Raw genomic sequence first — 27762 nt, forward strand, 5'->3', positions numbered from 1 at the left:
GTGATGGTGTTAGATGAAGCAGGTTGTGTGGAATATTCACACCAGTACAGGTCAATTGGGCTAAATGACCTGTTTGGAAAATTCTATTTTCTCCATTAAGTGGTTGATGAGTCCAGAGCACCTGAATGCTGAGTAAAATCCAGTGTTCATAAACAAGCTAAGCCTAAAAGTGCTCATGCTAATGACAAATTCCGACAAGTAAACCAACTTCTGACTCAAGACAGCTGCTGCCTCAGGGGAAACAGTGAGCTCTGTTCGAACGTTCTGGGCTAGCCTCAGTTCCTGGGGCCGATTTGAAAATAATATCGATTTCCGTCTCTATCTTATTCCAGTCCAAATCGGGGTCACGTGCGCATTTTACACAACATCCATCAAATACCAATCACCAACGTGCAAGTGGATCAGCTTGCCAAGACTGTTCAGAAACTTAGACTAGAAAACCTAACACAAGCCGCACAATGCGATGACACAAAACCACACCAGCTTGTAAGTAATAGTCCCATAAGACATGCACTGGATTGATCAAATCAGAGCTCATTAACATTGGAAATCAAATCAACCCAGCACAAACATATTGAAGAGAAAAGCAAGCATACCTGAAAGTGCAAAATAATGGTCCAGATCAGCCCCAGAGTTAGCTTAGGATTTCCATCCGTTATGTCATCATTCCTTATATTCACCAGTTTGACCTGTGTATCCAGAAAACAAAGTGAAGATTAGGTCAAGCATTCAGCAAACTGCAGCATTAAAAATGAGTGAGATAGGCAACACGGTGGCACAGTTGTGAGCATTGCTGCCTCACAACGCCAGGAACCCAGGTTCGATTCGCGGTTGGGTCACGTTCTCCCAGTGTCTGCGCGGATTTCCTCCAATGCTCCAGTTTCCTCCCACACTCCATAAGGTGCGTGGGTTAGATTGATTGGCCATGCTAAATTGACACTAGTTAGTGTCAGGGGATTAGTGGAGATTACGGGAATAGGACCTGGGCGGGTGCAGACTCAATGGGCCAAATGGCCTCCTTCTGCACTGTAGGGATTCTACGAGGAGTGCCTTTGTTATCTTCATACACACAGTCCCAAATGGGGAGACAACGGCCCAGTGGTATTATTGCTTGATGATGAACCCAGAAACTCAGCTGATGTCTGAGAACCCAGGTTCGAATCCCGCCACAGCAGATGTGGAATTCGAATACAAAATATCCAGGATTGAGGATCTACTGATGACCATGAAACCATTGTCGATTGTCAGAAAACCCTATCTGGTTCACTAAACGTCCTTTAGGGGAGGAAATCTGCTGTCCTTACCTGGTCTGGCCTATATGTGACTCCAGGGCCACAGCAATGTAGTTGCCCTCCAAGGGCAACTAGGCATGGGCAATAAATGCTGGCCAGCCAGTGACATCCACATCCCATGAATGAATATAAAAAAAGCAAGTGCACCATGTCCAAAGAATTCAATGGGTGCTGTGGTTTTAATGGCGGGCAGAGGTTTACTGTCTCAGATATGGATCTTACCTGGTGAGGGAACAGTTGAATGGAAGGGATTTCAGACCCATGGACTTGGCTGTGACTGGGAGTCAGAAGCAGAGTTGTTACGGTGCAGGAGGCGGTCATTTGGCCAGTCGGGTCTTTATTGAATTAAGTGACCATTTCACCTGCACCGGTTTGGACAATGCCATAGGCTGTCTGACCAACGAGGTGCCCCGGGCATTTTTCACTGGTTCTGTGTCATTTGCTGCCTTGGTTCTGAATGATGGCGGAACCGTTCGTTCGCAACTAATGCCCAGATGTGCACTTTAATCAGGGGTTGCTGAACATCAATTAAAAGTGGATGGTATCTTTCTCAACCAGAGTTAGGGGCACACTTAGAACCATTGAAAAGTTACAGTCCAGAAACAGGCCATTCAGCCCATCCTGTCCATGATAGCCTGTGGACACCCAGGTGCCTTTCTATTTCATGAAGTCATAGAATGAGCTGACATGACAGGAGGCCATTCAGCCCATTTTGCCTGCGCAGGCCCTTGAAAATAGCCATTCAATTAGTCACTTCATTGCAGCTCTGCAATGTTTTGCTTCTCGTGTACTTATCCAATTCCCTTTTGAAAGTTATCACTCAATCAGCTTTCACATTCTTTCAGGTTGTGCATTCCAGAGAAGAGCCTTCTGCACAAAAATGAATTCTCACTCTCCCCTCATTCTTCTGTCATCTGTCTGCAATCTATATCTGCTGCTTACTGATCCACCTGTCACTGGAAGCAATTTCTCCCGATTGACTCAAAGCCTTTGGAAATACAATTCAATCTACCTTTAACCTTCTCTGTTTTAAGGAGAACTCCAGCATCTTCAGTCTGTCCATGAGCTGAAGTCTCACATCCCATGTAGCATTCTGGCTAAGCTGAGCAAATCTCCTCTGTGCCCTCCGACACTCTGACACATCCTCCCTTTGAGTTCAGGATGGATACGATATTCCACTTTCTTTTTATTCATTCGTGGGACATGGGCATCGCTGGCCGGCCAGCATTTATTGCCCATCTCGAGTTACGCGAGGGCAGTTGAGAGTCAACCACATTGCTGTGGTTCTGGAGTCACATGTAGGCCAGATCCAGTAAGGACAGCAGATTTCCTTCCCTAAAAGGACATTAGTGAACCAGATGGGTTTTTCTGACAATCATCCCAGAATTCTCGAGTGCAGGAGGCCGCCATTTGGCCTATCAAGTCTGCACCAACCACAATCCCACCAGGTTCTATCCCAATAACCCAATGCATTTACCCTAGCTTGTCCCCCTGGCACTAAGAGGCAATTTAGCATGGCCAATCCACCTAACCCACACATCTTTGGACAACGGTTTCACGGTCATCAGTAGATTCTTAATTCCTGATTTTTTTCATTGCATTCCAACTCCATCATCTGCCTTGGTGGGATTCGAACCAGGGTCCCCACAACATTAGCTGATCTCGGCATTAACAGCAGCAATAATACTATTCGGCCATTGGCTCCCCAGTTGAAGCCTATCCGATGATTTGAGGATTATCATAATTTCCTCATTTCAGCAGTTTTATTCAGAAAGGTAAGGATCCAATATACTTTTAAGCAGACTTGTCAACTTCTTCAGCCATCTTCAAAGTATTGGACATGTCAAATCAGAGTAATTTAATCTGACAGGCTGAATATCTTCACAATAAGATGCAAATAATCCTGAATGATTTGACTTGGAGAGTCAGTCTTAGAAATAAGCGCTCAGAAATAGGTGACTTGACCCTGAGAGTCCACGCTGATATTAATGCTCCTTTACTCCCAACCCTCTTCATCCAACCTTATCTCAGCCTCAACCTCTATCCTTTCTCCCTCATGTTGGTCTAACTTCATCTTGATTGCAGCCAAGGGGCAGCGCGATAGCACAGTGGTTCGCACTGCTGCCTCACAGCGCCAGACAACTGGGTTCAATTCAATTGTGTCACTGTCTGTGCAGAGTTTGCACATTCTCCATGTGTCTGCATGGGTTTCCTCCCACACCCCAAAGAAGTGCGGGTTAGGTGGATTGGCCATGCTCGATTGCCCCTGAGCATCAGGGGGATTAGCAGAGTAAATACATGTGGTTACAGAGATTAGGCCTGGGTGGGATTGTTGTCAATGCAGACTTGATGGGCTGAATGGCCTCCTTCTGCACTGTTAAGAACATAAGAACATAAGAAATATGAGCAGGAGTAGGCCATCTAGCCCTTCGAGCCTGCCCCACCATTCAATAAGATCATGGCTGATCTGTCGTGGCTCAGTTCCACATTCCCGCCCTCTCCCCATAACCCTTAATCCCCTCTCTCATCAAAAACCCATCAACCCGCGTCTTAAAAATATTTAGCGAGGTAGCCTCCACCACTTCAACGGGCAGAGAATTCCAGAGATTCACCACCCTTTGAGTGAAGAAGTTCCTCCTCAACTCTGTTCTAAACGGCCCCCCCTTTATCTTGAGGCTGTGCCCCCTAGTCCTACTGTCTTTTTTGAGCGGGAAGAGTCTCTCCACCTCTATCCTATCCATCCCATTCATCATCTTATACGTCTCAATGAGATCTCCCCTCATTCTTCTAAACTCCAACGAGTACAAGCCTAGTTTATTCAGCCTCTCCTCATAGCTCAACCCCCTCAACTCCGGTATCAGCCTAGTAAACCTCCTCTGCACTCCCTCCAAGGCCAAAATATCTTTGCACAGGTGCGGCGCCCAAAACTGCACACAGTACTCCAGCTGCGGCCTCACCAATGCCCTATACAGCTGCAGCAAGACCTCCCTACTTTTATATTCAATCCCCCTCGCTATGAAGGCCAGCATCCCATTCGCCTTCCTGACCACCTGCTGCACCTGCAAGCTGGGTTTTTGCGACTCATGCACAAGGACCCCGAGGTCCCTCTGCACCGTCGCCTGCTGCAGTTTTTCGCCCCGTAAGTAATAATCCTTCCTACCATTATTCCTACCAAAATGGACCACCTCACACTTGCCAACATTAAATTCCATTTGCCATTTCCTGGCCCATTCGCCCAGCCTATCTAGATCCTTCTGCAGACTCTCCACACGATTTGCCGTTCCCCCAATCTTGGTGTCATCAGCAAATTTCGACACCCTACACTCGGTTCCCTCCTCCAGATCATCTATATAAATGGTAAAAAGCTGAGGCCCCAGCACCGACCCCTGGGGCACTCCACTAGTCACCATCCACCAATCCGAATAGCACCCGTTGACCCCAACTCTCTGCCTCCTATTTGACAACCAATCCTCTATCCACGCTAACACCCTACCCCCAACTCCGTGTCCCTCGACCTTCTGCAATAACCTCTTGTGAGGTACTTTGTCAAACGCCTTCTGAAAATCCAGAAAGACCACATCCACCGGCTCTCCTCTATCCACCGCCCTAGACACATCCTCATAGAACTCCAGTAAATTTGTCAGACACGACTTCCCTTTAATGAAACCGTGCTGCGTCTGCTCTATCAAGCAATTCCCTTCAAGATGCCTCGCAATTTCCTCCTTAATGACGGATTCTAACATTTTACCTACCACAGACGTTAAACTAACCGGCCTATAATTCCCCGCCTTTTGCCTGGCGCCCTTCTTAAACAACGGTGTAACATTAGCCGTTTTCCAATCATCCGGCACTTCCCCGGAATCCAGCGACGGGGACTCTATTTGCCACAGCCGTTATTTCTGGTAGCCAATCCACATTTGAGCTACTTCTTGGGCACTTGAACTCCTCTTTCGATTTATTCGGGACCATCTTTGTATTTGCAACCCCGAGTTTTGGACGCGCCCATAAGCGGAAATATTTTCTCAACTTCCGCACCCTCAAACCCCTTACGTAGTTTCTGAAAGGCCTCCCGGTCACCGTTTCGCCTTCTGCTGTTCTGAGAAAAGAGCCCCAGCCAGAACCGTTCAGTAACTTCTCAGACAAGTAGGCGCACAGCTCACCTGCCGGCGTTTCAGGTAGTCCAACGCAATCTGTACGTTCTGTAACCTGTGGAAGCGCATCCGCCCTTTCTCACGGGGCTGCATTTAGGAGGGGGGGGGGTAAAAATAAAAAGAAGAAACAAAACAAGGACACTTGATTAACAATTCTCCTCAAAACAGGCAGCGAGAAAACACGCCAATTCAACGAGAAAGCTGCATTTGAAAGACTTACTGTGAGAATTTGCATGCACTGTTGTAACTGCACAGCATGCGCGTGCTATTGGAGGAAGCGTGGCAGGTTGATGCATTCAACAGCAACAATCCCAATAACAGATCCAAATCTTTTCCTGGTCAAATTACATTTCTCGCGCCAAAAAGTTAAATCAGGCTGCCTCCCTGCCCTGTCAAAAACTTCTGAAAACGGAGAACGCTCAGACTATCCCAGGGCACCCATCAAACATCCAATACCTTTTCCCATTGATAACCAGAATTCCAGGGGCGCCTGCTCAGATTGGGGGGCAGGGGGGCGGCGCAGCATGTATAAAATGACAAGTGCAGCAAATCGTTCAGTGTAGATGTTTGAAAATGCTTCGTCAGAATTAGATTTTTTTTTAAATGAAAGGGAGAGAATTTCTGAACATCACAGAAACAAAGGCCTGGCCCCACAGCGTAGGACACACGTCTACACTGCCAGCAGACTTTGATGCACTCGTCCCAAAGGCAAGTCGGAAATCTGCTCAAGCGGAAAAGGGCAAAGAGCAAGAAGCTCGCTGTTCTATCTAAAGAACACGTCTTCCCCTCAGGTACATCTCCTTTTGGTGGAGAACGAACTAGGCACTGGCCGATGGGCTTTAAAGAAGAGATTTGTCGCCCCTCTCGGTAGCAAGCAAGTACTGTCAAGGAACTGTACAGTCGTCAAAATGGACAACATGACTTTCAAAGAGCCGAAGGGTTTTGTTTTAATCTTCGAAAGGACCATTTTTATAGCCTGCTTTTATCCACACACTTACTGTGATCTGAGAATGGAAACAACTAACAGTAAAAGGTAGAAGAAGCAGTATCAGTGAACTGTCTTTTGCAAGTCGAAGTGTTATTCGATACCAGTTTCGATCGATGATTGGGAGACTAAGCAGGAATTATAACAAGACTCTCACCAAACTACCTATTCTATAATAGTCAAATCCATTTGTTCGGCAGAGTCTATTTAAATAGCACACAGCAGCTACAGAATCTATCTAAAGGAAAGTCTCTACAAACTATAGCAAATAGAACCTTTAATAAAACTAACACAATGCTCCTTATCGAAAGCAGGATGATTTTATTCTCCAGCAAAGTGCAGCGAGTGGATGGTAATTATGCAGATAAAATCAATCCCAGTCACTTACAGCAGCACGGTTTCCAGTACCATTGACAGGAGGGTTACCCTATCATCTCCATCCTGGCCAGGAAGAATGGGAAAACTGGGTACAGCCACAAAATTTTCCTTCACAGTTTAGTGGCACAGTGGTTAGCACTGCTGCGTCACAGCGCCAGGGACCCGGGTTCAATTCCCAGCTTGGGGTCACACAGTCTGTGCGGCGTTCTCCCCGTGGCTGGGGGTTTCCTCCCACAGTCTGAAAGACGTGCTGGTTAGGCGCATTGGCCATACTAAATTCCCCCTCAAATGTACCCGAACAGGCGCCAGGGTGAGGCAACTGGGGGATTTTCACAGTAACTTCATTGCAGTAGGCCTACTTGTGACTAGTAAATAAATAAAACTAGTGGGCAGCATGGTGGCAGAGTGGTTAGCACTGCTGCCTCACAGCGTCAGAGGCTCAGGTTCGATTCCCGGCTTGTGCAGAGTTTGCACGTTCTCTCCATTTCTGTGTGGGTTTCCTCTGGTGCTCCGGTTTCCTCCCACAGTCCAAAAGATGTTTGGTGGATTGGCCACGCTAAATTCTCCCTTTGCATCAGGGGAATTAGCAGAGTGAATACATGGGGTTACAGGGATAGGGCATGGGTGGGATGGTGGTCGGTGCAGACTCAATGGGCCGAATGGACTCCTTCTGCACTGTAGGATTCTATGATTCTTCTAGTACGGACACTTGGCCAACTCTGCCATAGGTTTGTTTTGAAAACAGTTCTTCAGAATGCGATTTTTTTTTATATTTAATATTCAAAAGGATAATAAATGATCATAAAGCGATCAACTGCAAATGCAAAGTCACTGTCATCAGTGGGAGATGTTTGCACGAATGGATATTTTTGTTAAATTACGAACTTAAAGAGGGAAAGTTCTCCATATCAGCTTGTGATTCGTCCAGCAAGAGGGAAACAGAAGAGATTATGTTTCCAATTTACTCATCTCAGGGAGAAACATCCAAAGTTCTTGCCACTAAAAGTCTGAGATGATGCCTTTCTGCAAGTTTGTGAAGAGAGATCATGCAATCTTTTAAAAATTGGAATGCAATGGAGGACAATAACTTGTATTTATACAGCACCATCAATGGTGAAAATATCCCAAAGGTGCTAAAACAGAAAATTACAATACTGGACCACAAAAAAAAATTAGGATAAGAGAAACTACATAATTTCTCTAAGAGGTAGGTTTTAGAAGTGACTTAAAAAGGAAGAGAGAGATAGAGAGCGCTCAGGGGTTGGAGGGGGTGCATGGTGGTTGATGAAATCCAACACTTAGGCAACTCAAGTCACGATCGTCAACATTAGGGCAAAGGAAACGTTAGCCGTGTCTAGGAGGTCAAAGGGCAACAGACAGGCACAGTGGTTAGCCCTGCTGCCTCAGTGTCAGGGACCCAGGTTCAATTCCCAGCCTCAGGCCAATGTCTGTGTGGGGTCTGCGTGTCCTCCCAGTGTCTGCATGGGTTTCGTCCCACAGTCCAAAACCATGCGGGTTCGGCGAATTAGTCGTGGTAAATGCACGTGGCTATGAGGTTTTGACTTGATTTATTATTGTCACGTATATTAGTATACAGTGAAAGGTATTGTTTCTCGCATGCTACACAGACAAAGCCTACCGTTCATAGAGAAGGAAAAGGAGAGAGTGCAGAATATAATGTTAAAGTCATAGTTAAGGTGTAGAGAAAGATCAACTCAGTGTGAGGTACGTCCATTCAAAAGTCTCATGGCAGCAGGGAAGAAGCGGTTCTCGAGTCAGTCGGTATGTGGCCTCAGACCTTTGTATCTTTTTCCCAAAGAAGGTGGAAGAGGGTGTGTCGGGGTGGGGGGCACTGGGTCCTTAATTATGCTGGCTGCTTTTCTGAGGCAGCGGGAAAGAAATGCAGGCAGAGTCAATGAATGGGAGGCTGGTTTGAATGATGGAATGGATTTCATTCATGACCCTTTGTAGTTTCTTGTGGTCTTGAACAGAACCAGAACCACATCAAGCTGAGATACGTCCAGAAAGAATGCTTTCTATCGTGTATCTGTAAAGGTTGGTGAGATTCGATCTCTTTGGGGATGGGGTTTGGTCCATCTCTAAGATGCTCTTTCGGAGAGCTAGTGTGGACTTGATGGGCCACATGGCCTCCTCCTGCACCGTAAGGATTCTATGGTTCTTGAAGAATTTTAAAATTGTGTTGGTGTTGAATCAAGAATCAGTGAGCGCAGGGGTCACGGGCGAACAGGTCTTGTTGGAAGTTAGAATGCAGGCAGCAGAGTTTGAGTGTGTGGAGTCAGGCTGACCAGGACAGCACTGGAATTGTAGAGTCTGGAAGAAACAAAGCCACGGATGGAGAATTTCAGCAGCAGGTGAGCTGAAGCAAGGTGGGAGGGGAAGCAGGTGGTTCTTGCAGCGAGTGGAGAAATGGAGTCAGAAGTCATCAGAGGGTCAAATAGGATGGTGAATTGCAAAAAAACAGTCCGGGTTCAGCTTTGGACAATGACCACTGGGATGAATGGTTAGTGACTAGGGAACAGGAGACTGAAGACAATAGTTTCTCATCTTCCCAATACCGAGTTGGAAGGCATTCTGGCTGAACCAGGACTGGGAGATGGACAAGAGGTTTTTTTTTAAAAATTAGTCACAAGTAGGCTTACATTAACCCTGCAGTGACGTTACTGTGAAAATCCCCTACTTATCACACTCCAGTGCCCCTTCGGGTGCATTGACAGAGAATTTAACATGGCCAATGCACCTAACCAGCACACCTTTCGGACTGTGGGAGGAAACCAGAGCAACGCGCGCAGACACGGGGAGCATGGGCAGACTCCGCACAGATAAATTCTCGGCTTGGGTCACTGCCTGCACGGAGTTTGCATGCCCTCCCCATATCTGCGTGGGTTTCCTCCAGGTGCTCCGGTTTCCTTCTGCAGTCCAAAGGTGTGCGGGTTAGGTGCATTGGTCATACTAAATTGCCCCTTAGTGTCCTGGGATGCATAGACTAGAGGGATTAGCAATGTAAATATGTGGGTTAAGGGGATAGGATCTAGGTGGGATTGTTGTCAGTGCAGACTCGATGCGCCAAATGGCCTCCTTCTGCACTGTAGGGATTCTATGATTCTATGACAGTGAACCAAGCCGAGAATCAAGCCTGGGTCCCTGGCACTGTGAGGCAGCAGTGCTAACCGCTGTGCCACCACTTGCCTGAACCCCTCCACTATCTCTGATGACACAGAGGCAGTGGGGGGGGGGTTAAGCCAAGTGGTGTTGCCAGCATACATATGGAATTTGGCATCTCATTTTCAGATGATGTTCCTAAGGGACACTATGTCGGAAAGAAAGAGGAGGGGAGGATGTCCCAAGATTAGATCTTTTGGGGGAGCCCACGTGAAACATTCCGGCAACAAGATGAGAAGCCGTTCTGGGTGGATTATCTTTCTACAATCAGGTTGCTAAGAGTTGAATCAAATGAGGAAAGGTTCACTCGTTAACTATTCACCACTATGCCATCCCGTTATTCTTCTGACACAAGTATCTTGTGCATCCTCCCCTCCATTCACAACCATGCCAGGGTCTTGTACTGTAAAGTTTTTAAAGTTTATTTGTTAGCGCCACAAGTAGGCTTACATTAACACTGCAATGAAGTTACTGTGAAAATCCCTTAGTCACCACACTTCGGCGCCAGTTCGGGTACACCAAAGGAGAATTTAGCATGACCAATCCACCTAATAAGCACATCTTTCGGACTGTGGGAGGAAACCGGAGCACCCGGAGGAAACCCTTGCAGACACAGGGAGAACGTGCAGACTCCACACAGACAGCAACCCAAGCTGGGAAATGAACCCAGGTCCCGAGCGCTGCGAGTGCAGTATCCCCTCTTTAAATTCCTCCAACTCACCACCACCCTTTTCACTTTCAATGTCCCTCAACAAATTCATTTCTTTGACCAAGTCTTTGGTTGTCCTGTTTTTTTTGATCCATGTCTATATTTGGCTTGTGACTCAGATTTTTTTCCGTTGATAGAAAGGGTGTAATTTAAATGCAAGCTGTTGTTTCTGCTCCAACACTAACGTAGTGTGCATGTTACTGCATGACCCACCCAGCCTGCTACGGGAATCGGAGCAGGCGAGGGGCGGACAATGGGAAGGTCCACTGACCTCTGATGGGATTTTCCAGTCACAGCTTGAGTGAGGTCGTAAATTCCCGCTCACTGCCTCTAAACATACTAACCCCTGATGTTGACGGCTAGAGGCATGAGGATCAGCTTTGTATGCACAGCTGACCTGTAACTTTTATCCAACTCATGGGCAATTATCTTGGTTTTAAGACAATTTAATCAGGAACAGGCAGTGGTGGCACAGTGGTTAACACTGCTGCCTCGCAGCACCAGGGACTTGGGTTCAATGCCCAGCTTGGGTCACTGTGTGTGTGGAGTTTGCACATTGTGCCCGTGTCTGCATGGGTTTCCTCCCACACTCCAAAGATGTGCAGGTTAGGTGGATTGGCCATGCTAAATTGCCCCTTAGTGTACCGAGATGTGTAGGTTAGGGAGACTAGAGGGATAAATGCATGGGTTACGAGGATAACATGGGCTTGGGGTAAGATGGTGTGTCAGAGAGTTGGTGCAGACTTGATGGATCGAATGGCCTGCTTCTGCTGTAGGAAACTTAAAATTCTATAATAATCAGTGAGCCTACCTGAAACCTATCTTCACCCATTCCCTTGCCATCGCCTTGGGTAAACACAGCAAGAGGTCTCACAACACCAGGTTAAAGTCCAACCAGTTTATATGACAGTAAACCCACAAGCTTTCGGAAACGCTGTTCCTCTGTCAGGTGTGGTTGGACTTTAACCTGGTGTTGTGAGACTTCTTACTGTGGTGTTTACCCCAGTCCAACGCCAGCATCTCCACATCATCAGCTTGGAGTGCCTGGTTACAGGGAAGCCAATTAGTGATGTCAACTCATTTCTGCTGATTTCAATCACATGACCTTCCACCTCCAACCAGGTAAACAGCCTTCCTCCCACCTCTACAACAGACACTTCACTTATTAGTTAAAAACAAAGAACAGGCAAAATGAACAATTTGCTTTGATTTTATTCCTGGGTTTCTCCTGACAGAGGCCAGGACATTAGCCATCAATTCCTGGGCACTTCAGAGAACGCCCAGAGAGTGTTGACAACTCCAGCAATGATATGCATTAACGATACCAGATTGTGACGAATTACAGTCTTACTATTATGGAAATAAAATTAAACCAAACAGCCCACCAGTGACGCAGGCAAGGAATATCCGTTATATAGACCCTTACAGTGTAGAAGGTGGTCGTTCGGCCCATTGAGCCTGCACCAGCCACAATCCCACCTTGACCCTATCCCCGTAACCCTTCAAATGTACCCCGCTAATCTCCCTGACACTAAGGGGCAATTTAGCGCGGCCAATCCACCTAACCCACACATCTTTGTGCGGTGGGAGGAAACCGGAGCACCCGGAGGAAACCCATGCAGACATGGGGAGAACGTGCAGACTCCACGCAGCCAGTGACCCGAGGCGAGAATTGAGCGCAGGTCCCCTGGCACTGTGAGGCATCAGGGCTAACCACTGTGCCACCCCACAGTTACAAAAAGGTGCCTGCGGCAGCCAACTCAATTGGCAAGCAAGTTCTAAATATGAGGCAATCAAACCTTCTCCCGACGCTCCAGAACAAAGTGGCAGCTCCTCATTCCTTTCCCCCAGCCCCACTCCCTCACCCCTCTAACCCTCTCAAATCAATGGATAGACTTTAACACGAGGGATCCTCCCACTATTTTTCCAGGATTGCAGCTTATCTCTTGTTACAGCAGAGAATCAGAAGAACTCCCTTGAAAATCCCCAGGTTAACTACTGCAGCAAACGGTACCAATTGTAATTGAGCGCCACCAATAAAATTTGACAGATTTCGTTGCCTCGATGACAAAATACTTAGAATCCACTACCAACTCCCAGTGATCCTCGCCCGCCCCCCCCCCTCCAACCTCCTGAATTCTAACTTCACTTTTGGTAACCTCATCTGAAACTGATGCTAATGTACTATATATTCCGCCCTACATCCTTTCTTCAAAGGCTGCTCCTTGGAAACATGATGTGGGTATGCCGGCGTTGGACTGGCGTAAACACAGTAAAAAGTCTGGCAACACCAGGTTTTAGTCCAACTGATTTATTTGGTAATAGACTCACAAGCTTTCGGGGTTAGCCCCTTCGTCAGGTGAATGGAGAGTTCTGGCCTCAGACAGAGCATATAAAGCACAGACAGTAATCTCTAAACTATTATCAAATAAATCGGTTGGACTAAAACCTGGTGTTGTCAGACTTTTTACCTTGGAAACATGTACAGATATGGGAAAAATAAGGCAGATTTCAACCAACAAATTGAGTCAAAAGGAATTTACCACCCCCCCGATAAAAATATGGGTTTCATATTACTTTTCCCTATTTTGGAGGAGGCAAGGAAAATTCCCTTCTTCCACAGTTCCTTGGGATCAAGGATAACTTGCTTCCACTCTGTGGAGCAGCACAGGGGCACAGCGGTTAGCACTGCTGCCTCACAGCGCCAGGGACCTGGGTTCGATTCCCGGCTTGGGTCACTGTCCGTGTGTGTAGCCTGCACGTTCTCCTCGTGTCTGCAAGGGTTTCCTCCGGCTGCTCCGATTTCCTCCCGCAATCCGAAAGACGTGCCGGCTAGGTGCATTGGCAGTGCTAAATTCTCCTTCAGTGTACCCAAACAGGCACCGGGGTGTGGCGACTCAGGGATTTTCACAGTAACTTCATTGCAGTGTTAAACGTAAGCCTACTTTTGACACACAAAGGAAAAAACAGCTCGATGAGCTCTGAAGTAGCTGGTAAGTCGAATGTGCAGCCTATTGCAAGCTAACAGTTTGTGGTCAAACGTGAACCGAATTTTGCAGGAGAATTCCAGTTAAAAATACCATTGTGTGGCGTCAACATGGATGATGCTAAAATTGACACCCGTGGCAAGAAAGTGCGCCCCTGACTGCATTGTCTCTACCTGAAAATTAGTGCGCTTTGTGAGAATATTGTTTTTAGTCTGCATTTGTTACACAATCTCTTCACCAATCAATGAGAAACATTAGTAGAGTTACTGGGGGCTAATCGAACAACCTACCCCCTTATCACCATCACCATCCTCATGCGGGTCACACGCGCATGCTTCTGCTGCACTCACCAACCGCAATGTCTTCAGAATATCTCGCTCCCTTGGCTATTGGACCAGACAGGAGGTACAGGAAAAGAAGGACAATAGGCACAGCACAGACGAGATGTGAAGAAAAAAGTTGAATGAAATGAAAAACACAAGGAAAACGTAAAAACAGAGAAAAGCAAATAAAAGGAAAAAGGAAGTAAGGCATGTACAGAAGAGACCGAAAAGCTCCTCGGCATTCTCACTCTTTAACGAAGAATGTCGGCACCAGGCTTACGGCAACACCTTCACCGCCCAGTTCCCCCCGCCAAGACACACACCATCCCAACTTGGAAATATAAACCACCCGTTCCCACCATCGCCACTGGATCAGAATCCCCGGCAACACCTTGGGAGCACTTTATGGATGACACCAGTCCAAAAGCAGCCCATCGCCACCACTTGGGCAACTCGGGTGGGCAATAAATGCTGGCCTTGCCAGCAACACCCACCTCCCAATAATAAAACGCCACGTCCAAGACTCCCTTTCCAAGGCTGAACTGTGCGAGATTCTTCTATCTACATTTATTTACTTTTAACATTCCTTCTGCAAATAATCTAAAAAAGGTTTAATTCCCAGATAACCGGTGGGAATTTGCAATGGAAACCGTAAACGTTTCCCGATGGGCACAATTTGAATAGGGAATCGGGGCGTTTATACAGAATTAAGAGTGGAAATAAATTCAAAACTTACAAAAGCTATTCAGCAGTTTTTGTGTGAAAGAAAATTAAACACAGCGAAGTGTGAAACACATTCAGAGAGCAGTTCCTGCTGACCCACTAAAGGTTAAACTGGACTTACCAGAGTGTCCCCAGACAGAGCTTCCAGCAGAGAAATCAAGTTGTGTCCATCTCGTAAATCTTCATACAGGTCGTTGACATGTTTCCGTACCTGCAGAGAAGGAGCAGAATTGTAACGAACAGTGATCAACCGGGTCACTTCCAACTCTTACCAAGGATGATACACCAGGTTCATCAGTCTCTGGGACAAAACAGTTCATCCCTCTTTATCGACACTGAGTCAACTCCATTACCTGATACACTGGGAGCACCTCTACCTGATGGACTGCAGCGATTCAAGAAAGCAGCTCACCGCCATGATCTCACGGACAGCCCAGTGGTTAGCACTGCTGCCTCAAAGTGCCAGGAACCTGGGTTCGATACCTGGCCTGGGTCACTGTCTGTGTAGAGTCTACATGTTCTCCTCACACAGTCCGACATACATGCTGGTTAGGTGCATTGGCTGTGCTAAATTCTCCCTCAGTGTACTCTAACAGGCACCGGTGTGTGGGGACTAGGGGATTTTCATGTAACTTCATTGCAGTGTTAATGTAAACCTACTTGTGACACTAATAAATAAATCTTTTTAAAAAAAGGGTAATTAGGGATGGGTGATAAATGCTGACCTTGCCAATAATACTCACATTTGGAAAATGATTTTTTTTTAAATGAACATGTTGATATTTTTAATGACAGAGTTTCCCTGGTAGCAGATCTAATGTGACTCGATGCAAACAACATATGGTCTGGGTTTTAACCCAGTTCAGAAATATGGCACCTGACAGTTTGTGCCAATATTAAACCAGTGCTAAGCATGACCCATTTATTCACATACATCAAATCTATTGTGACACAGCTCTGACCAAGACCGCAAGAAACTATAAAAGGGTCGTGAATGTAGCCCAGTCCATCAGGCAAACCAGCCTCCCATCCATCGACTCTGTCGACACTTCCCGCTGCCTCGAAAAAGCAGCCAGCATAATCAAGGAAACCCAAACACCCTGGATATTCTCTCTTACGCCTTCTTCCGTTGGGAGAAAGAAACAAAGTCTTATATCACACACCCACCAACTCAAGAACAGTTTCTTCCCTGCTGTCATCAGACTTTTGAATGGACCCACCTCATATTAAGTTGATCTTTCTCTACATCCTTCCCAGCTATGACTGTAACATTACATTCTGCATCCTTTCCTTTCCTTCTCCCATTTGGGCAGTAATGTGCACAGTGGTCAGCACTGCTGCCTCACAGCACCAGGAACCTGGGTTTGATTCCTGGCTCGGGTCACTATCTGTGTGAAGTCTGCACATTCTCCCCGTGTCTGCGTGGATTTCCTCCGGATGTTCCCGTTTCCTCCCACAGTCTGAAAGATGTTCTGGTTAGGTGCATTGGCCATGCTAAATTCTCCCTCAGTGTACCCGAACAGGCACCAGAGTGTGGCAACTAGGGGGATTTCGCAGTAACTTTACTGTAGTGTTAATGTAAGCCTACTTACGACGAATAAACAAACTTTAAATTAATTTTATGAAAGGTATGCTTTATCTGTCTCATGTGCAGGAAACAATACTTTTCACTGCATCCCAATACATGTGACAATAATATATCAAGTCAAAAGAATATTCAGTCAGAACCTAAAATGGAAATCTGAAAATCCTGTCTGATTGTTGAAATTAACAATGCATATTATAAAGGAATCATTCTTTATCAAAGGCATAACCATTTTGAATGTCTAAGATTTGATATACCCTTTGTAAAATGCAGATACGGTGAACAAGTTACTGAATAAGAGCAGCAGTAAATACAGACACATTTGTTATTCTGTTCATACTTCCATTCACCCACCAAAGAGGTCCCAGCAAAATCATAACCACTTGAAGAGTTCTTATTCAACCTGATTCTTTGAAAGACCCGTTATCTCTAACCAGATGGATCAATGGTAACTTGAAAAGTGTAGTTGCAGGCGAGGGGGTACGTGGAAAAATGCTAAAAATTACAGATTACATAGGCCTTACAAAAATTGTTACCGATTCTGGTGGTCAATATTTCAGCCTTAGTTATGTATTCATGACATGAGTTATTAATGAATGCACAGCTACTCTGCACAGAATAACCAATTAATTCACAATGGATTGACTCAACGATTCTCAATCTTTCTACTCAGTGTGAACTTGGCAGATTAATACAACACTCCAAGATACGTCGTCCAACCACTGAAACGGACGTGAATGCATAATTTAACAATGACTATACTCATAGGTAATTTGAAAATAATTTATTTTAACTCAAAGCAATTAGATGGTTTCTTTGACAATAGCTTTGGAGTATGTGGAATCATGTGCCTCAGCCCTGCTGTCTGCACTCCATCACCAAACCTCACTGTTTCTTCACGGTCTCTCTCAGCCATCTAAAGTTTCGGTCCCCGTCCTCATTTTCTCACAATTCAACGTCCACTCCCGCATATTATACCACGTTATTTTCCACTGCCTCGGAAAAGCAGCCAGCATGATCAAGGACACCGCGCAATCTGGACATTCTCTCTTCCAACTTCCTCCATCAGAAAAAATAAACAAAAGTCTGAGGTCACGTTCCAACCGACTCAAGAACAGCTTCTTCCCTGCTGTCATCAGACTTTTGAATGGATTTATCTTGCCTAGGATGATCTTTCTCTTACACCTTAGCTATGACTGGAACACTACATTCTGCACACTCTCCTGTCCTTCTCTATGAACTGTATGCTTTGTCAGCACAGCACACAAGAAACAATACTTTTCACTGTATGCCAATACATGTGACAATAATAAATCAAATCAAAACAAAAAATACAAGACACATTCCTGCATTCTTAGCCAAGAACAGCAGAGTTTCAGAATGATTAATAACAAAGACATTTTATCCAACTCACCTTCATATTCACCCTTTCTGTGGGTTCTTCCTTATTTCTATTTCCTAACCTGGTCATTCCCTGCCTTGTCATTAACTTCTGCCATTCACTGCCATTGTTCCCCTTATTTCACCATTGCTTCTCCTTTCTCGATTGTCATCCATTTCTCTAAGTGGAGTTTGAGATAGATATAAAGAGATAAAGGAGATATAGTGGACAGATGGGGAGCTGGATTTGAGACGAGGTAGATCAGCCATGATCTGATTGAATAGCGGAGCAGCTTTGAAGGTTTTCCTACTTCTGCTCCTAATTCCTATGCTCCAATGTTTCTATCCATTTCTCACTTTCCTCATTATTGCCAACAATCTTTCTCCCACTTATTTACTTTAGTTTATTAATGTCACAAGTAGGCTTACATTAACACTGCAATGAAGTTAGTGTGAAAATCCCCTAGTTTCCACATTCCGGTGCCTGTTTGGGTACACTGAGGGAGAATTTAGCACGGCCAATGCACCTAATCGGCATGTCTTTCGGACTATGGGAGGAAACCCACGCAGACATGGAGAGAACGTGCAGACTCCACACAGACAGTTACCCAGGCCAGGAATCGAACCCAGGTCTCTGGCACTGTGAGGCAGCAGTGCTAACCACTGTGCCATCCTCTCCTGCAATCTACTCAGTGTTCTATTCCTCCTTACCTTGTGCATTTAGTACAGCCGAAACTGCTACTACCCCCATGCAGCTGTAATTGAGTAGGTGGCAACTCCAGATCTCCCCAGGAGTTGTACAGTAGCAGCTACAATCACTTACTCTAATAAGGGGACTTTTGGAGTGGCACTGACAGAGCAAGGTCAGTTAGCATACAATGTCATGTGGACCAATCCTCATTTCCCCCAAAGACACCACCATTGGTGCAGAATGCTGAACAATTGGTAAGAAGATCAAAGGATTCGGGGAAAGGTGGGCAGAATGAGATTGAGAAACTTATCAGCAATGATTGAATCTGCTCCGCAATTCAACGGCTGAATGGCCTAATTCTGCTCCTATATCTTATGGTCTATGGTCTAATTAGTGTGAGGTTATACAGTCAAATGAGTGCACATCATGACAGACTCAAGAACAGCAAATTTCAAAGGGAACATTGCAATGCTCAGAATATAATGCCTAATGTTAGATACGATTCTGTGATGGGGCAACATTTGCTGAACAATCCTGTGTGCGCCAAGAATTACACAAGTAACCAATTTAAGATCATCAGGTAAGCTGGCAATGTAACTAATTTACACTTGCTAGAAGCTACATACATTGGGATCTCTGCAGGCAAATGGCATATCTCCATATTGCACCTTTATGAATTAAGCACGAGTAAAATCGCTCCTTGGTGCATTCGACATGAAACAACTTGGCCAGAGCCAACTAATCAGCACCCCCTTTTCCCAAGCATTATAAATTGTTGTTCACTTTGAAATTTGGTATTCTTGCATCTGTCCTGATGAGTGCAAGGCAAAAAGGTTCAACGGTGTGTCTCTTTTTTTTCACCAATGTCCCATTGGTGGACAGTTATAATCAATTGTCATAACCAATTTGTACAAATTCACAGACGTAATTAATAAGGCTTATGGAATGTAGGTGAGCAAAGAGAGCAGCCATGATGTAGTCAAACAACAGGATAGGCACGAGGAGCTGAATGGCCTCCTGTAATTCAAAACCAGTGCCCGCCCAGGACAGTCAATGCAAGAAGCAACAATTGGCTTTACTGAACCGTACAGCACAAGAGAGAGCCATATGTTAATCTGATCGTAGTGGTGTTAGTTGGAGGAAGCCAGAGCAATGAGACAACTCCCTTACCCTCTGAAATAGCATCACAAGATCTGGATAGACAGTCAGAGCCTTGATTTAACATCTTATTAGGAAATGTGGCCTCTCAACTCATTGAGCTCTCCCTTGGTTATCGCACTGGATCTTTTTGCTCAGTTTCAGGAGTAGCGTTTTGAGTGTCTAATTTCCTAACTCAACAGCAAGAGCTTCTGTTTCAGTGATAACACCTACATTGTGGAAATGTTAGTGTCGCTTGTATTTTAGTTTTGGTCGAGTTCTAAAGGGGAATATAGCTACCGTCCTGCATTTTACCGCTTAGTTTTAGAAGTTGAGTGCAGGAATGAGGAGTTTAAAGAGAAAGTCATCGGTAAATACGAGTGCTGCACTGCATTCAAGCCCAGCGTGGCAGGATAGAAGTAACATTCACAAGATTTGCATTAACATGGCACCTTTCAAAACCTCAGGGTGTTCATAGAAATCATAGTGCAGAAAGACAGTGCAGAAAGAGGCCCTTCGCCTCCAAGTCTGCACCAAACACAATCCCACCCAGATCCTACCCTCATATCCCTACATATTACACCCACTAATCTCTCTAACCTACACATCCCTGGACACTAAGGGGCAATTTCTCAGCATGGCCAATCAACCTAACCAGCACATCTTTGGACTGTGGGAGGAAACCGGGGCACCCGGAGGGAGCCCGCACAGACACGAGGAGAATGTGCAAACTCCACACAGACAGTGACCCGAGCCGGGAATCGAACCCAGGACCCTGGAGCTGTGAAGCAGCAGCGCTAACCACTGTGCTACCGTGCCGCCACGTGTTCTGAAATATCCAACAGTTAATGAGGTATAAAATTGGAGGAAATAAAAAGGTATTTGCTGAACTTAAATGCGGGTGAGAAATAACAAGGGTTGAGAGAAGAGTGAAAATGAATTCCAGATGTAGTAAAGTTAGTAAGGCTTATGGAATGAAGGTGAGCAAAGAGAGCAGCCATGATGTAGTAAAATAACAGAATAGGCACGAGGAGTTGAATGGCCTCCTGTAATTCAAAACCAGTGCCCACCCAGGACAGTCAATGCAAAAAAGCAGCAATGGGCTTTACTGAACTGTGCAGCACAAGAAAAAGCCATATGGCCCATTTGTGCCGATGTAGGCTCTTTGAAAGTGCTAAGCAGTTAGTTCCAATCCCCTTACAGTTTGCCCACGGTCTTGCAAATGTTTCCTCAACTATTTATTCAATTCTCAACTTACTACATGGGACATTGGTTAGCACTGCAGCTTCACACTGCCAGGGACCCTGGTTCAATTCCCGGCTTGGGTCACTGCCTGTGCAGAGTCTGCACGTTCTCCCCGTGTCTGCGTGGGTTTCCTCCGGGCACTCCGATTCCCTCCCGCAGTCTGAAAGACGCGCTGGCTAGGTGCGTTGGCCGTGCTAGATTCTCCCTTGATGTACCTGAACAGGCGCCTGAGTGTGGTGAATGGGGGAATTTCACAGTAACTTCATTGCAGTATTAACGTAAGCCCACTTGTGTGATACTAATAAACGAACTACTGAATCTGCTTCCATCACCCCCTGGCAGTCAACACCAGATTGCAATTACTCACTAACGTTTTAAAAATTCCTTGTTTGTTAAATCTGGAATGAGTCTGCAGTCCCAGCACAGGACCTTACTAGGCAACAGCTTGGGTCAGAGATTTGGGCCAGCTGTGGTAGAACTCAGTCTTTATCAAGCACATTACTACACACAGATAGCGCGCACACACACACACACACACGCACACACACACACACACACACACACACACACACACACACACACACACACACACACACACACACACACACACACACACCAGTGGGGGTTCAGGATCGCTGAAGTAACTCAATTGGCACTGCTGCCTCACAGCGCCCGGGGCCCGTGTTCAATTCTGGCCTTGGGTGACTGTGTGGAGGTTGCACATTGTTCCTGTACGTGCATGGGTTTCCTCCTGATGCTCTACTTTCCTCCTACAGTTCAAAGACGTGCAGGTGAGGTTGATTGCCCACAATAGATTGCCCCTTAGTTTTTATTTTACTTATTTGTTTGTCACAAGTAGGCTTACATTAACACTGCAATGAAGTTACTATGAAATTCGCCACACTCTGGCGCCTGTTCAGGTTAAGGGGGGGGGATTAGGAGAGTAAACACGTGGGCCCGGGGTGGGATTATTGTCAGTGCTGGCTCAATGGGCTGAACAGCCCCCCTCCTGCACTGTAGAGGCTATCATTCCATGTAATTGTCCAGCAGCCCTTAATAATGCAGTCAAGTTTATAAGCTGGAAACAGGAAATAGCATCATCGCCGCCTGTTTATTCTCTGCATCAACTCAAAATAGATAATTCTGGCAAGCAATGACTACATTTCCCAAAGCTGAATGTGCCTCGTTCACTTAACCCTAGCTATAGCAGCGATACTGGAATTCCTCATCGTGTTGGGCAGTCTGGAAATGGACACAAGTAATCTCTTGCCGTACTTCCAAAACCAAGTGATGCCTGATTTCGTGGTGATGATGATTATATCCTTTATATGATGCTTGACTCTGTGGCGCTATCGTAAATCGTTAGTTGCACATCAATATCCATTCAAATGTAAAATTAGATAGAATTATTCCACAAAATATTGTGGGATTCAACGTATGCCATTATAACATGAGGCAAAATGGAGTCGTCTAATCCAAAACTAGGGTTCTAAATCTAAACAACAGGAACTACCAAGTTATGAGGCATGAGTTGGCTAAGATAGGTGGGGTAACATCAATATAAGCAATGACAGTGGATAGACCATGGCTAATATTTGGAACATAGAAACCCTACAGTTCAGGAGGAAGCCATTCGGCCCATCGAGTCTGTGCCAACCACAATCCCATCCAATCCCTATCCCCGTATCCCCACTTATTTACCCTACTAGTCCGCCTGACACTAAAGGGCAATTTAGCAAGGCCAATCAACCTAATCCACACATTTTTGGACTATGGAAGGAAACTCACGCAGACACAGGGAGAACGTGCAAATTCCACACAGACAGTGGCCCAAGCCGGGAATTGAACCCGGGTCCATGGCACTGTGAGGCAGCAGTGCTAACCACTGTGCCACCATGTCGCCCATTGTACGCACTGCGACAGTCACACATCCCTTTCTGGCAATAAAAGCACAAGAGTTCCAAATGGGTAACAAAATAAATTAAGGATAGCATTCGACCCTGTGGCTGAGTGAAGTTTTAACTTCTAATGTGCTGAAAGATCTTCAGTCAGGCAAACATGATTTTTTTTTGGTTAAAGTTGTTTTTTTTTCCCCACTATGCTGGATTCTCCTTGTGGCCAGTAGCCTGGAATTTGTCAAAGGACAGAGGTTGTCAGATTCAACAGCTTGTCTTTGGGAGGGATGAGCTGCGTACAGACACTTGGAGCCAGTGTTCCTTAGCTGGCCCTTGGAATGCAAACAACATTCACTTAGATGAGGAGGCCTGAAATGACCAATAATACTATGATTGGATTTGGCTGGCCTAATCGGACAATGGTCCTGATCAATTCATTGGCTGATTCCCAAGGAACTTCTGTCGCTTTAACTCTGCTAACACAAAGAGCTTGTTCAGAAAGGCAGCACGTAGAACCCGGGAACCAAGCTCACAAGAAGAGACTGGAAGGAGAAGAGAACAAAGAACTGATTCCATGTGACAACAAAATCCTGGCCAGGTTTCAATTGCAAGTGGAAATCAACTTTGAGTTAGTAAATTAACAGATAGTGAGTATTTGGTTTATGCGTTGCAAGTATTTACTGCTGTTTAAGTAGCTACAGAGTAAAGGAAATTGTGTTTAAGTATTTAAAGTTGACTTTGTGCCTTCATTCACTGCAAAGGTTGAAACACACACAGGTTTAGGCAAGGAACCAAAAAGGTGGTGTATAAAGTTGCTAGAAAAAGCAGCAAGCTCATAGATCGGGAGCAGTTTAGAATTCAACAAAGGAGGACTAAGAGGATGATTAAAAGGACAAAAAAAAAGTACCAAAGTAAACTTGCAAGGAGCATTAATGCATAAAAGCTTGCATCAGTGACAAGAAAAAGATTAGTGAGGACAAATGTAGGTCCCTTACAGGCCGAAATGGAAGAATTTATAATAGACAACTAGGAAATGGCAGGGCAATTAATTAACTACTTGAGTTCTGTCTTCACAGAAGACGACACAAATTCCCAAAAATGCTTGGGAATAGCGGGAAGCAGGAATGGAAGGAAATTCATATTCGCGAAAAAAAAGGCTCGAGAAAGCTGATAAATCCCCAGGACTTGATCATCTATATCCCAGGCTACTAAAGGAAAAGGGCATGGAAATAGCAAATGTATGTGTTGTCATTTTCCAAAATTCCAAAGACTCTGGAACAAATCTGCAGATTTTAGGATGATAAATATAACCCAACCATTTTTTAAAAATGGAGGCAGGGAGAAAACCGGGAATTACAGACCGGTTAATCTAATATCAGTAGTAGGGAAGAGTCTATCATAAGGGATGTGATAGTGGGACACTTTGAAAATATCAATGGGGTTAAGCAAAAGCAGCATGGATTTATCAAAGGGAAATCACATTTGACAAACCTACTGGAGTCTTTTGTGAGGATGTAACTAATAGAATAGATAAGAGAGAACCAGTGGATGTGGTGTACTTGGATTTTCAGAAAGCTTTGGATAAAGTCCCACATGAGAGATTAGTGTGCAAATTTAAAGCAATTGGGATTGGGTAATGATGGATGGATTGGAATGGATAGCACGGATTGAGAATTGGTGTTCAGGCAGGAAACAGAGCAGGAATAAGTCCTTATTTTTGGAGAGGAAGGTAGTGGCCATTGAGGGACTGCAGGAATCAGCAATTGACAATTCACATATATAATATCAATGATTTGGATGAGGGAACCAAATGTAATATTTCCAAGTTTGCCAATGACACAAAACTTAAATGGGAATGTCAATGGCGAGGGAGGATGTTCAGAGGGTTCAAGGTGATTTAAACAAATTGAGTGAGTGGGCAAATACTTTGCAGATGCAGTATAATGTGGATAAGTTATCAATCTCAGAGGCAGAGTATTATTTAAATGGTGCTAGATTGGGGAACGTTAATGTACAAAGGGACCTGGGTATCCTTGTACATCAGTCACTGAAAGCGTGCATGCTAGTTGGGGAGGTAAATGGTATGTTGACTTTAACTGCGAGAAGGCTCAAGTAGAGGAGCAAGACTGCCGTACAGGGGTCTTGATGAGAACATAAGAACATAAGAAATAGGAGCAGGAGTAGGCCATCTAGCCCTTCGAGCCTGCCCCGCCATTCAATAAGATCATGGCTGATCTGTCGTGGCTCAGTTCCACTTTCCCACTTTCTCCCCATAACCCTTAATCCCCTCTCTTATCAAAAACCCATCAACCCGCGTCTTAAAAATATTTAGCGAGGCAGCCTCCACCACTTCAACGGGCAGAGAATTCCAGAGATTCACCACCCTTTGAGTGAAGAAGTTCCTCCTCAACTCCGTTCTAAACCGCCCCCCTCTTATCTTGGGGCTGTGCCCCCTAGTCCTACTGTCTTTTTTGAGCGGGAAGAGTCTCTCCACCTCTATCCTATCCATCCCATTCATCATCTTATACGTCTCAATGAGATCTCCCCTCATTTTTCTAAACTCTAACGAGTACAAGCCCAGTTTATTCAGCCTCTCCTCATAGCTCAACCCCCTCAAAGCCTAGTAAACCTCCTCTGCACTCCCTCCAAGGCCAAAATATCTTTGCGCAGGTGCGGCGCCCAAAACTGCACACAGTACTCCAGCTGCGGCCTCACCAATGCCCTATACAGCTGCAGCAAGACCTCCCTACTTTTATATTCAATCCCCCTCGCTATGAGACCACACCTGGAGTGATGTGAGCAGTTTTGGTGTCCTTACCAAAAAAAGGGATATATTTGCCTCAGAAGGAATGCAGTGAAGATTCACCAGGCTGATTCTTGGGATGGCAGGATTGTCATAAGAGGAGAGAGTGGGTCAACTAGGCTTATATTCACTGGAGTTTAAAAGAATCAAAAAGGGATCTAATTGAAACGTATGAGATTCTGATGGGGCTGGACAGACTGGATGCAGGAATGTTTCCTCTAGTTCAGACTGAGGCGGGTCCAAAACAAGGGGTCATTGTCTCAGGATACAGGTAAGCCCTTCAGGACTGAGATGATGACCCTACACGGCACCTGTGAAATTCTCTACCACAGATGGCAGTGGAGGCCAAGATACTCAGTATACTTGAGGAAAAACGTAGATTGCTAGACTCTGAAGGCATCACAGGGTAGGGGGAATGTCTGGGAATATGGCATTTACATAGAACATCAATCATGATCAGCAGGATAGGCACAAGGGGCCGAATGGTCTACTCCTGCTCCCACATGTTTCTCTAAGGACTTTGAGGTATGACATGCTAAGTGCAATAGACTTCGAAGTGACAGGTGACTCTGGACCTAATGTTAACACTGGCTCAAGGTCTATTGCAGACTCATTGAATGAGATAAATTGCTACAATTAGTCATCAACTCCATTATTGTACAACACTACTGCCAGGAATGGTAGAATGCAAAGTAAATGGAGCTTTGTCTGTCCTTGTCTAGTAATTTCCACGGACACATAACTATGCTTTGTTCAGTCCTCGGCATCTTTGAATGAATCATAGACTCCTACAGTGCAGAGGGAGGCCCATTGAGCCTGCACCGACAACAAGCCCAGGGTAAATTCCCTGACACCAAGAGGCAATTTAGCATGGCCAAAAAACCTAACCTGCACATCTTTGTCTGTGGGAGGAAACCAGAGCACCTAGAAGAAACCCATGTAGGCATGGGGAGAACATGCAAACTCCACACAGATAGTGACCCGAGGCCAGAATTGAACCTGGTCCCTGGTTGCTGTGAGGCAGCAGTGATAAGCACTGTGCTGTCCTGCCACCCACATATGCCTATGATTAACTGGTCTCTTGCAACAGAGTTCATGTAGAAAGACTCAAGAAAATGTCAAAGTTAAGCACTGTGCAGTATCAAGCCTATAAAAGAGTACAAGGACAATTCCGTTACTCCGACACATTTCAGTAATAAATGACTGATTAAGCAGATGGTCTCACTCAACCAGGGGAATTCTTCACACTTTGCTGAAACACAACAAATGGTGTTAGAGGAAGTGTGAATGCAATACTTCAGCCTCACAATGCCTCATGAAATATTCTCCACAGGAAAATAAAAGGTCAAATCTATCCCAAAGCATTGCGACAATTGATTTAGTTTCTGAAGGCTCAGCCTTCACAGATTTCCCAATGTCAAATGTCCAACAGTTGAGAGTTCCTGTTAACTGAAAAGTGGATGAAGACATACAGAATTCTTTGTCTCTCTCCCTGCTGCACTATCCTTTCTTCCTTCTCTAAGCCACAATGGAAGCCTTCAGTCTATTCATTGGACATTCAGCTCAAAATGGTCTGTAAGGGCAGTCAGGGATAGCTGGAGGGGCATTGGTGGCAAATCAACACTTCCATCATCAGAAATTTGTGCCAGACTGCAGTGCATTTTATAGCAACTACAGTTTAAACCTCTGTCTCAAAGAGCTGCACATCTCTCAGAGATGACTTGCAGAAGCAGAAAAGATCGTCAAGTCCAAAAACATTTTATCACTTGACCTCACAAGTACGAAATTTGCTATCGTATTGCACCAAATACATTTTGCAATTCTACAGAGATTTACCTTCAGTACAGTGCAAATTATAAACCTCAAGTGTCCCATCCAGATTATGTGCAAGTTTAGCACTGCACTGCCAACATTATATGAAGTACACTTCCACTTTCTGGGGTAACACATTGGATCGTTGGCCTGTCGAGCAACTACAGTGTTGACTAGTTGGCTTGTCAACAGATTACAGCGTTGGCTAGTTAATCTATCAACCAATTACTGCATTGGAACTTCGAGTTTTCATTCAAGACCAATCAGAAATTCCACAGAAGATGATTCCAGTTATTACATTCTCAAAGATCGTTTTGTTTAAAAAAAGTTGACTTGATCAGCGAAGCTTCAAAAGCAATTCATTCAATCCTTTAACAAGACGATCCATAAAGGTCGGAAACAGCTAAACATGCAGAAAAATCCTGGGATTCAAAGTTACTCTAGGTCTTGGGTTCAAGGGGAAAGCTTAAAAATTCAGCTTTTTTC

At 45.2% G+C, this 27762-nt stretch overlaps 1 protein-coding gene across 2 annotated transcripts in view; it reads right to left on the reverse strand.

The window, feature by feature from the left end:
• dst (dystonin) overlaps positions 1-27762 on the reverse strand; it is a 614201-nt gene that overhangs the window by 437329 nt on the left and 149110 nt on the right. Inside the window, exons 4-7 of one of the 2 annotated variants that reach the window (XM_080191940.1) lie at positions 14850-14939; positions 13973-14068; positions 5453-5530; positions 597-689 (exon numbers count right to left, since the gene is read on the reverse strand). In XM_080191940.1, the coding sequence (XP_080048066.1) occupies positions 597-689; positions 5453-5530; positions 13973-14068; positions 14850-14939 (357 nt within the window). The remainder of the gene's footprint in view (positions 1-596; positions 690-5452; positions 5531-13972; positions 14069-14849; positions 14940-27762) is intronic. The other variant, XM_080191941.1, reaches the window with a different exon arrangement.

This window comes from Carcharhinus amblyrhynchos, chromosome 7 (assembly GCF_965287045.1).
Source record: "Carcharhinus amblyrhynchos chromosome 7, sCarAmb.v2.hapA, whole genome shotgun sequence".
NCBI lineage: Eukaryota > Metazoa > Chordata > Chondrichthyes > Carcharhiniformes > Carcharhinidae > Carcharhinus > Carcharhinus amblyrhynchos.